Genomic DNA, 12,216 nt, shown 5'->3' with positions numbered 1-12,216 from the left:
TGTATCAGGGACGACTATGCGTACCTGCGGATGATAGCCTAAAGAGCGAATTATTGGCAGAAGCTCACAACACCCCATTCTTGATACATCCAGGCAGTACCAAAATGTACCAAGATTTGAAGCGGTATTACTAGTGGTCCGATATGAAAAGGGAGATAGCTGACTATGTCAGCAAATGTTTAGTCTGCCATCTGATGAAGCCCCAAGGCAGAAACCAACGGGCTTACTACAACCATTGAATGTGCCAGAATGGAAGTGGGAGAGCTTATCCATGGATTTCATTACGGGTTTGTCCAGGACATCAAAAGGCTTTTCAGTGATATGGGTTGTGGTGGACAGGCTCACTAAGGTGGCGTATTTCATTCCAGGGAAGCCCATGTATGTGGTGAGTAAGTGGGCTCAACTGTACATGAAAGAGATAGTAAGTTTGCAATGTGTGCCAGTGTCAATTATGTCCGACGGGACCATCATTTTACCTCTAGTTTTTAGATGAGCCTCCATACAGCCTTGGGAACGCGGTTAAATTTCAATACAGTCTTCCAACCTTAGACAGATAGGCAAACAGAACGCTTGAAATAGACGTTGGTAGATATGTTGCATGCTCGTGCGTTGGATTTTTCAGGGAGTTGAGACTCCCACTTGCATTTGGCAGAGTTTGCTTATAATAATAACTATTAGGCTACCATTGGCATGTCACCATTTGAAGCTCTATACGGTAAAGGTTACAAGTCTTCTGTTTGCTGGGGTGTGGTTGGTGAGAGAAATTTGGTGGGAACTGAGCTAGTGGAGATGAAAAATGAAGCCACGCAAAAGATCAGGTCCCGAATGCTAATGGCGTAGAGCAGACAGAAGAGTTATGCTGATGTTAAGTGGAAAGATCTTGAGTTGGAGGCCGGTGATAAAGTGTTCCTAAAAGTGGCGCCAATAAAGGGTTTCATGAGGTTTGGAAAGAAGGGAAAACTAAGTCCACGTTTTGTAGGGCCATTCGAGATCTTGGAGCGAATTGGCCTTGTGGCTTATCGTTTGGCTTTGCCACCATTTCTCTTTGTGGTCCATAATATTTTTCATGTCTCCATGGTGAGGAAATATATAATAGACCCGTCTCACGTGGTGGACTTTGAGCCCTTGCAGTTGAATGAAAACCTAAGTTATGAATAGAAGCCTGCATAGATTGTTGCAAGGGAAGTGAAAGTTTTGTGCAACTGGGAGGTACCACTAGTGAAAGTTTTGTGGCAGAATCATCAGTTTGAGGAAGCAACTTGAGAGCGGGAGGACGAGTTGAGAACACTATACCCAGAGATCTTCTAGGATCAGAACTTTCGAGGACGAAAGTTTCTTGAGGAGGGAAGACTATAATGCCCCAAAATTTCATGTGAAATTTTATTTAATTATTTGGGGTTTATTATTGGGTTGATGTTGGTTTTTTAATAATTTATTTGAGATCTTTTGATTTGGAATAATTGGGTGAGGCATTAAATTGTTCTGTTTGTGATTTAATTTTCCTTTAAAATTTTATTTGAATGTTGGAAATAATGAGTTTGTTGGGGAGTTAGGACTAAAGGAATTAAGTCATATGTATATATATATATATGTATGTATGTATGTATGTATGTATGTATGTATATATTAAATCACTTAGGGTTTGATTAAAAAGGGTTAAAGTGGAGCCTCGGTTGGCATGCAAGTAGAAAAAAAAAAAAAACCTAGCCCTTCACCCCTTCGTGTGCCAACCCCTCCCCCCTCCAAGCCCTCTTCTTCCAACCGCACAAGGAGACTCCACCTCCCATCCGTAGCCACCATCGACCGCTCACCAGAAGACGTCACCGTTCGAATCGTGCCTGTTAACCATCGTTCTCAGCTGCTGTCGCCATTCCAGACGCAAGCCATGCCCGTCCGCAGTCTTCTTTAGCTGTGCTCCATCGTCGTCATTAAGGCTGTCGACATCTGTGATAGTGGTCATCCGAACAGCTTTGGGTCTACTCATATGGCCCTCTATTCACACACTATGGGGTATGAACTTGGTTTTTTTGGTCAATTTATGAGGTTTCTTGAAAGATCTTGGCTATTTAGTGAAATTTTGGTTTGACGATTGGTCCAATTTTTTAATTTAGGAGGTTGAAGTCGAGGTTCTAAGGTGTTGTAGCGGCTACCCGAGTTTTCATTGGTTTTTTTTTTGGCAAGTTTTGGGGGTAAGTTGTGCAAACACCGTCGAATTAAATTGCATAGGTTTTGGGGATTTGTCCCACAAGTGAACTGTGTGTTTTTAGTTGGTGTTAGGGACTTTGACTCAAGCTTTTGCTAATTTAGGAGGAACAGGTTCGATTGCGTGTTTGTTGCCTAGGCCTAAACTCGAGGTAAGTGATTTACTACTGATTCGCCTCCGAACCCAAGTATGTTTTAAGTATTGGTTTCTACGTTGATTTGGAATATTTTTTACATGCTTGTTGGTTAGTTGAGATTTTTGGAAACTTACGCTTATGTCATGGAATTTCGATAGTATGTGCTGTTGCAGTGTTTGATTGATGGATAAATTGTGAAACTATTATGAAACCTAAGTATGATTTAAGACTTGATTGTACGCTTATGCCTATATGAGACTGTTAGTGACTATTAGCACTTCCATCAGATTATGTATATCGCATGTTATGAGCCTTCGAGCCACGTCTTATGCCTACGTATGGTTTTCCCTTAGATTCACCATTTATGTTTGTGATTGTGCCCTCCATGCCACTACTTTGAAAACGTGCCTTCGGGTTCTCCTTTTATGCATATGTCTATGCCTACTATGCTATTGTGTAGTCGAGTCCAGATGGGAAGGCTAATAGATTACTGAGTGGGCCCAGTAATGGGTCGCTTACTGAGTATACTTATATACTCATCCTTTTCCTTTCATATTTTTCAAGTAAAGGTAGAGATAGACCGGCGAATGATAAGAGAGATCTGTGACCTTGGCCATTTGAACATGTTGTCGCTTCTGTACTTAGGTTTCATCTGATAGGGTCTGACTTAGAAGTCTAGCATTTCTTTTAAAAAAATTTATGGCTATTCTTTTATTTCATTTGTTAATTTGTTTGATTGATATTTATTTAAAATTTTTGGGTCAAGGGTACCTCGAACGGTATTTTTAGGATTTTTATTATTTGTGCTTTATGTATTCCTTTTATTTAATTATTCTTCAAGAAATGTATTACCAAGCTATGCATGCATATAGTAGCGTCCTAGAAACATAATAGAAATTTGAGTCGTTATATTAAATTCCTTTTAACTTTGATTGAATTAATAAAATAGGATACCCTTATAATTTTATAGGTATTGTATTATTTGGTATTTTGGATACATATATTAAATAATTATAATAGAATTTTTAAATCAAATACATGAAAAGAAAGCTTTGATGAGAGGTTTTATAGAAAAAGTAATTAAAAACCATGTTTTTCTCGAAAAACTACAAGATTCATTTAAAAAGAGTTGGCTTTTATTTCTAATATTTTCCTTTCATTCTTTTTTTTCCAAAAAAAAAAAAAAATCATTATCTTTGAAGAAGTATATATCAAAGAATTAACCTATAAAATAAAAATTATATTATATTATTGTGTCACATTTCTTTTATTCCAATTATATCATTTATATTTTAGTTTTGTTCATTCATCTATTTCTATATTTCTTTTTCTCTTTTTATATTTTTAAATTTCAGGTTAACTATTTAAAATTTAAATTCAATTATATAAGTATGTTTATATTTAAAAGAAAAAACTATTAAATCACAACTTAAATTTTCGTTCAATTAGTAAATTTAAACGCGCCTATTTTAGGGAGGAAAAAAAAAACAGGACTAAAAAGATCTTTTTGAAAAAAACAAAAAAAGAAAAACAATAGAATATTGCAGCCCTGGCGGGCAGAGACGACCGAGTTGCCATGACCTGGCTCCCATGGTTTGACGCGGACACAAGAACGAGCCAATGTGGCATTAAACAACCAATCAAAATCCGCCACGTATACAAACGACGTGTTAACGCTACACGTTTAAACTTCAATATAATGTGCCGAAAACAGCCAACGAAAAAAGAAAAATAAACAAAAAAAAAAAAAAAAATCCTGATTTGTTTGTTCATTGGTAAATCTGAAGAATTCATCTCCATTTTCTGATCCAAACTCATTTCCGCCCCCCAGATCTCTCTCTCACAAATGGTATTAAACCTAAATCCTTCTTCTTCCTTACCCTCGATTCTCTCCTCTCTAGGGTTTTTCTATTTGAGATTTGATCTATGCATCTCTTTTCTTTCTCATGATTTTTGGTTCTGCTTCTTGTGTTTGCGGATTTCATGTTATTGGCATTGCTGATTTTCCGATTTATGATTTGATTGACTTGGTTGATGGGTTTTGTAGACGACATCGCGGCGTCTTGCGGATCGGAAGGTGGAGAGGTTCGAGAAGAACATTTTGAAGAGAGGGGCTGTGCCTGAGACTGCTACAAAGAAGGGAAAAGACTACCCTGTTGGCCCTATTCTTCTTGGATTCTTCGTTTTTGTCGTCATTGGATCATGTGAGTTTTAGATTCTAGATGCTAATTTTTCCCCCTTTCCTCTTTCATGTGCTTATGATTATCTTTTGGCATATTCTGGATTTTTATTCTGTGATTCAACCTTCTGTGCGGTTGTTTATAATTATGTAACAAGAGCATGATATCTAGGCCTTCTATGCAAATTCCCATGAAGACCCGAAATCCAAGTTTGAGAATTTATGTACATATATGTGTGTGTGTGCGTGCGCAAAATATCTTCTGTAATTGTGTAACCTTTGTTTTTAATGATGCGTAGAAAGAATCTTTGTAGCTAGTGATCCGTCCATTTTTTCTCGGATTTCCATGATGTTCTGTTGAAGGGAGTGCAACATGAGTCCAAAATTGTCCAGGATTCGATTTTATTTATTTTTTTCTGGTTCAACAGATGTCATTTAAAATCTTGAATGATTAATGATGAGGTTTATTTTGATGAATTAAGTGGTTTTTGGTTGTGTATCTGTGGGCTGATCTTCTGTTTCATTGTTGAATTGTGCAGCTCTGTTTCAGATAATCAGGACGGCAACAGGTGGAGGAATGGCATGAGAGCCATCTTCACTTCTGAGGAGTAGCAGAAAAGGCAGGACATGAGGTTATAACTTCTTGAGTTATTTGTTTGTACTCTCTGGTCTGTGTCTGTCTGTGCTATCCTCTAGGAGAAGTTTGGTAGTGTAGAAAGAAAGTAAAGACCATTTATGGTCATCCTGTGAAGTACTCTTATTTGAAAAAAAAAAGTAATTTAAATAACAGTGCACATGCCTAAGTGCTATGCTATCCTATATCTAATTTTGTTCATGGTTCATGTCATGATCTCTTAACTCTAAGAGGTGCACATCCTTCTACATTTAAGTTTGAAAAAATTGCTTTCAAGTGAAAGTATCTTTCTTATTTTATAAGCACTTATGGTGGTGGAAGAAACTCACTCCAGAAGTCTTTCACTTTTGTAACCCTCCGTCAAGCACTTCTCACCTGTCTCGTCCCCAGCCCAACCCAAGAATTTCATAGGAGAATTGCCACAAATAGCATGCATCTGTACAGCTTTTAGTTAGAAACCAAACCAATGTGAAAAAAAAAAATTCGCCTCGTATTCATGCCTACTCTGCAAGGACGTAGAGGGAAGGAGTATCAATTTATAGTAGCCAACCGCTGAGATTTTATATTATACGAATTTTCTTAGCACTTAAATGTTGTAGTGAGATGAGTTGGTATCGACACTCATATCAGTTCCTTTCTATGTTGCAAAATTGGAAGTCTCAAATGGAATGGATGAATGGAAGAAATATTCTTATTAATTTTGTTCTTAGGCTTTATAGTCATTATGTTAAAGGTTAAAATACTGGTCACAACATAAACCCTCCAAACATAGATATTGTTTTTAGCCGTTGGCATTTAGAATTCATGCTTATTTACAAACGTGCTTTGTGGCTTTATAGATTAGAGAGGGGCCTTCCTTCTGCATTGATTCAAAATTTAGACTTCACCCTGGACGGGAAGAACTTTTCCATCCCCTTTCCCGCCCCCTACTTCAATCCCATTCCTTCTTGTGGGGGATCATTTTATAAATTCTCAGGACCATTTCCAATATAATTTTCATTTAAATAAAATATTACAAAATTTCCTAACAAAAACAATAATTTACTGTTTGCAAATATATAATTAAAATGTCTAATCTCCGTGATTTCTAAAAGTTAACATTTAAATATTGCCACATTATAGTTTTTCTAACTTAAATATTACAATATTATAGTTTTGGCTCTTTTGGTTTTTGAAAATCAAGTTTATTTCCTCCCTATTTCTTATAATGGTTGAATTCTTAGTCAAATTTAAAAAATTAAAACAAGTTTTTTAAAGGTTGTTTTTTAGTTTTCAAAATTTGGTTTGATTTTTTAAATCATTGGTAAAAAGTAGGTAACAAAGAAAAAATTTGGATGATTATCAAACGAGATCCTAAGTATTATAACATTCATGGTCTAAGTACTAGAATGTTCACACACACATATGTATGTTGTCAAATCCTACAACATTTGGGTGATGTCTCCTTTTTTACCATGATGGTTTGTATATATAATCAAACGGGCTAGGGACATGTACTTGTTTAGCCAACGAGGAGAAGTATTTCCCCGCTCATTCCATTATTCCCTTTTAATCGAAGATTTTTCGTTTTGTTTATGGCAGGGTCTTGGTAAGGTTAAATGGACATCTTTAGATAGAGATTTGCTTAGAAATTCTACTTCGTTCTAGGTTGGATTACTTAGTTTCCTATTAATAAAAGAAAATATGAAAAACAAAATCACCTTTAGGTTAAACATGGATCGAATTTTGATCACATACTACTTGTGTTGATGAAGCTTTAGTAGATTTTAACTGTTCACAGGACTGAGTTTTTGTGCTTGAAATAATTAGTTCTCTTTCAATGTAAAGAATATAGTTTCACACTCCGTTGACATACTTCGATGATCACTTACACAGTCAAATTTTGACAATCATCTCTAACGATTATTATCTCTAGCGACCAACTTCAACGATTATCTCCGGAGACAAGTCCGATCACCAATTCCATCGATTATCTCCAACGACTAAATCTAATAACCAAATCAGAAAAAAAAAAAAAAAAAAGATCAAGGAATGTATTTGTAAACACAAAATCAAATTTTTTAGTTCTTAATATATACTAATTGTTTTATATAGTAATTTAATGACAAACTTGTGTACAAAAATACATTTGAACAAATACAACCAAAAACATTTGTTTTTTGTTTTTTTTTTTTTTAATTTTCAATATTATTTTTAAAAATATTTAAATGTAAATGACTTTTTGAAAAATATTTCACTGCCTATTTGAAAGTTCAACCATGAGTGGATACCCTCATCTTTTGAGGCTCTCTACTTTTTTTTTTCAACACTCGAGGATTCTACCTGAATCGGCACTGCTCTAATATCACTTGTTAGAGAATTGACCTCCAAATATCTCTATGATGGTATGATAATGTTCACTTTGGGCATAAATTTTCATGATCTTAATTTTGGTTTCACTTAAAAAGCCTCGTACCATTGGTGATAGTAGTTCTCTCTTATACACCCACGATCATCTTCTTATGTAGCCAATATGAGGCTTTGATTGCATTTCTAACATCGACATACATGCATAATAAACTCTAACCTACAATTTGAAATAAGATGCTATAAAAAGTTATGAATCCCTTGATGACCTTTTTCTTGTGCAAATTACACTCGTACGTTTCATTTCATGAATATAAAAGTATATTATGATTCTGTTGTTTGTATGAAATAAGAGTATATCTTGTCTAGCTTTGGTATAATGTTACATGTAAAAAATTGTAACATATATGTGAAGGTTTTAAGTTGGCATCTCAATTAAGTATTTAAAAATTCGAAAATATATGTGCAATTTATGTGCAATTGAAGGGTGAAAACAAAAAGTTTGCGAGCATAAATAACCACCAGAAAAGCATACTTGTATAGATTATGACAAACTGCACTTGATATCTTTAACTTTATTAATTAACTCGGTACCCTAAACACAGACTCCTAACTAAACTCAAGACTAAACAACTTTACAAGTCTTAAGGTAGACTTCCAAATTATACAGATATATTAACTCTAAACTTCAGAACTCAACTCAATATACCCAAAACAACCCTAAATTAAAAAAGGAATATATTCTCTATGGTTTTTTAAAACGAAAATATAGTCTTTATGGTTTATTTCCTAAAATACTTTTGAGAAATTATTAATAAGATCATATGGACAAAATTCTAATTATAAACTATATGAATTAAATTCTAACTTTCTTCAAAGCCCAAAATTTAAATATAAAAAAATAATATTTTGAAAATTAGGAATAAATAGAAATCAAATTCAAAATTGAGAGGTAACTAGGTAATTATTAACTCTTGCTCTTTTATTCTCTCGATCAGTTTCGATCTTGCAATTTCTGTCATCTGCTTTCTTTTAATAAAAAGAGCAAGATCAAAAAATAAAGAGTGAGAGCAAAAACAAGAATGAATTGTTAGAGAAAATAGAGAGAATGAAGGGTGAGAAAACCTAAAACCTAAGAAACGGGAGATTCTAGCCCACATAAGATCAAAAGCCATTGGGTAAAGATATTATTTGGACCTTCTATTGACTTCCATTTGGAATTGTATCAATATTGAAAGATATGGCGAATGAACATAGGGTTGCTATGTTTAAAGACTTTTACATGGCCAACTCTTTAGTTACCCATTGCAATTTTATCTATTTTCATTGTGGTGTTGTCATTAATAGTTTCACTTCTGAGATTTGATGACATTTTTTAGTCAGCTTTCAATGATTAATTATTTTTAGGGCTCGTCAAAATTATTTTTTTCCTTTTTAAAATCACTCGAAAACATATTTTCAATTATTCAAAATTAATTTAGTTTTCATTTTACACTTTTAAATGCAATTTTCATATGATCAAAATTAGTTTTCAAAGATTAAAAACATGTTTCACGGTGATTTTGAAAATGACAAAAGTGATTTTAGTCAGTTTAAAATTACTCCTAAACACGTTCTTATTTAGGGTTTTCATAACCGATATGCACATTAAATCATTTAAATAAAGTTTTAAGGTTTCTAATTGATTGAACCTACAAGGTGTAATGTTTTAATTCATGAAATTGGTTTAGTATTTAAATTGAGTATTCAATCTACAAAGCTTAGGGTTTCAATTGATGAAACTATGAATTAAGGATTATGATTGATTTAACTTACAAATTTAGGAGTATAAATTGATTTTCTTCCTAAAATTAATTCATTTCAATTATTTATTTGAGGAACAACTCCCTTTCTATGTTGGTTTAATATGTCAATTTGAATTTCAAACTTCTAAAATTGTCATATTAAACTCTAAAATTGGACAATTTGCGTAAAATATACCTCCTTAAAACCTCGGTTTCGATAGCTTCAAAATTTCGGTAGCAAGAAATTTCAAATTTTCCCCAATTTTTCAAAATTATGAAATTTTCATTGATATTTTTTTTTAGCAATTAGCTTAAGGGAAGTGCAATGAAAGTTTTTTTTTCCAGCTTTTTTATCATAAAAATCTTTCTTTTCAAGAAACCAAATATTTTCGTTCAAATATTTTTTTCTATTGAATTTTTACATCATTTCACCTCAAATTGAACACATATTAACAAATGAATATCCACAAATAGTCTTATCTAAAAATAATTAACTAATCGAGGGATATTAATTGTATTGTTTATATATGTTTACAACTGAATTGGATAAAATTGAAAATTTAAGATCAGGAGAAAATTTAAATTATAGCCAAAACAAGTATAACTCAACTGACATATAATGTGTTAACAACCAAGAGATCTACAGTTCGAATCTCTCGCCTCCATACTGTACTCAAAAAAAAAAAAAAAAAAAAAAAATCAAACTATATTAATACATACCTTTTGGTAATTTGGTGTATATGGGCCTTGAGAAGGCTTAATAATGGTGGAAGGAGAGAAAAAAATGTGGAACATGAGAGATAAGAGGGTGTGATATTAGCCAAGGAGACTGCCTACAAAAACCAAACAATAAACCTATTTCTTCAACTCTCATCTTTATGTTATTAGTTATATGCAGGCAAGTCATCCTTGGCTACAACACCACCCTCTACATTCTCATGCACCACCATTCTTTCCATTTTATACTATGTATCTTCATAGACAAAAAAAAAAAAATATATATATATATATATACCGTCAAACTGAGCATAGCTCAACTGATATTACGAATAGTGACTAAGAGTTACGTGGTTCAGATCTCCTTACTCTTATTGTACTAAACAAACCAAAAAAAAAAAAAAAAAACACACACACACACCCTTCTTCTTCTTGTATCAAAATTGATAGAGAATGAAGGTGAGTTTTATAGGAGAAGTTGAGGACATGGGAGGAGGGATGTGATTGGGTTTTTGGAATATATTCTTACTCTGCCCATGCAGCAGAGAGAGAGAGTGAGAGAAAAGAGATACTCATTTCCAAAATGCCCATTTTTTTTTTTCAATTCTCTCTCTTTTTTGTGGTATAACCAAACAAATAGTGGAATCCAACACTTGTCATCCTCACATTATTACTTTCCTTTTTTTCCCAATTAAGACTTTACTTCTTTAACCCTCACTAGCTCCTTTGCCTTTTGCTTTTGTGGACCTACTCAGCTTGCTCATTGCATGGTGCAAATTGTGTAGTAAGATCATCTTTTTTTGTGAGTGATAGGAAAAAGATTTGTAACTAAAAGTAGAAGCCAATCTATGTGAATGCTACTTGGCTTCTACTAGTATATGCTATGTTAGTGTCTATATATATGTACTTGATGGTTGAGTTTTTGGGTTATGGTTATTTTATATTTTCAACCGATCTATGTGAATGCTACTTGGCTTCTACTAGTGTATGCTATGTTAGTGTCTATTTATATGTACTTGATGATTGAGTTTTTGGGTTATGGTTATTTTATATTTTCAACCGTTAGAGCGACATAATTTAAGGCCATCTTTTAGTCATTACTATTGTCGTTTTGCAAGTCTTTGTTGTTTCGTTGTTGCACTTTAAGTGGTGATGTTTTCTCTTGACCTCGTTTTTGCTTGATTCATGTATTTCTCTTGAACCATTCATTGGAGCATCATTTCGCTAATCATTGACTTTGTCTCGAGTGATTGAATACGTTATGTGGACATCTCTACTGTATGTTATGTCCTAAACCCTCACAATTAGTAACTTTCCTCTACCTAAGATTTTCAAAATTATATCCTATCTCCAAGGAGTGTGCAAAATTTACACTACTAAATTAAGTAGTCGAAAAGCTCTCGCAGCATCCCTTTTTCTTTCTTCATGCTTTTCTTCTTTTGAGTCTCTTCTCTCAATTTTTTTAGTTCAAAGAAAAATGAAATGAATATTCAAATTTTTAATCTTTTAATTGATAATATATCCTGCTTGTTAGTTTATATTCTATTATCAAAATGCATTTTCAATATTTGATTTGTTCAAGAAAAGTGCAATAATCACTTTTTTTTTTAATTATTATTCCAATCAAATATATATATATATATTTGGATTTAAAAGTGGATAACAAGAAAAAACGAGACGAAAGAGAAAAAGAAGGTTCAATTACAATAATACTTATATAGACTTTACCATCTTTTTCCTAAAAAAAAAAATACATTTTTTCAAAAGTTACAGTGTTACACTTTATATTTCATAAATGTTTCGAAAAACTGTAATTGAAGTAAAAATCCACTAGAATATTGAATATATATTGAGACATAAAACATTGTGAATGACCTAGAGCAATTGGCGGTGTTCAAGTTTAAGTTTTCATTTTAGATTACCATCAGATCATTCTTTAAACATTTGGATGTAAGGAATAAAGTTGTGAACTCAAAAAAGTTGTAAAATCGATAAATGTGAATGTCTAAAGTCATCAATATTAAGAAGATAAAAAGATATAATAAATTAATCTTTTTTAATTATGTCACCTACACGAAGTCGTTAGACCAAATACCTCTATTAGATAATATTAAAATATTAAAAAATTAGTTATTTTTATGACAAAATTAAAAGCTTATTGATATATATAATTTAGAGGATAGAGGAGAGAGGGAAAAAAAAAAAAGTTATCCTCGC

The 12,216-nt window shown here is 33.0% G+C and overlaps 1 protein-coding gene across 1 annotated transcript; it reads left to right on the top strand.

The window, feature by feature from the left end:
- Window positions 1-4,080: 4,080 nt before the first annotated feature.
- Window positions 4,081-5,337, top strand: LOC120087886 (uncharacterized). Its single transcript, XM_039044927.2, has 3 exons — window positions 4,081-4,188; window positions 4,387-4,543; window positions 5,058-5,337. The coding sequence occupies exons 1-3, from the start codon at window positions 4,186-4,188 to the stop codon at window positions 5,102-5,104; spliced, it is 207 nt and encodes a 68-aa protein (XP_038900855.1). The 5' UTR covers window positions 4,081-4,185; the 3' UTR covers window positions 5,105-5,337.
- The last annotated feature ends 6,879 nt before the right edge of the window (window positions 5,338-12,216 follow it).

The sequence above is a fragment of the Benincasa hispida genome, chromosome 1 (assembly GCF_027475165.1).
Source record: "Benincasa hispida cultivar pf3 chromosome 1, pf3_genome.v1.1, whole genome shotgun sequence".
Lineage (NCBI taxonomy): Eukaryota > Viridiplantae > Streptophyta > Magnoliopsida > Cucurbitales > Cucurbitaceae > Benincasa > Benincasa hispida.
This window is presented reverse-complemented; position numbering and strand designations above follow the sequence as displayed.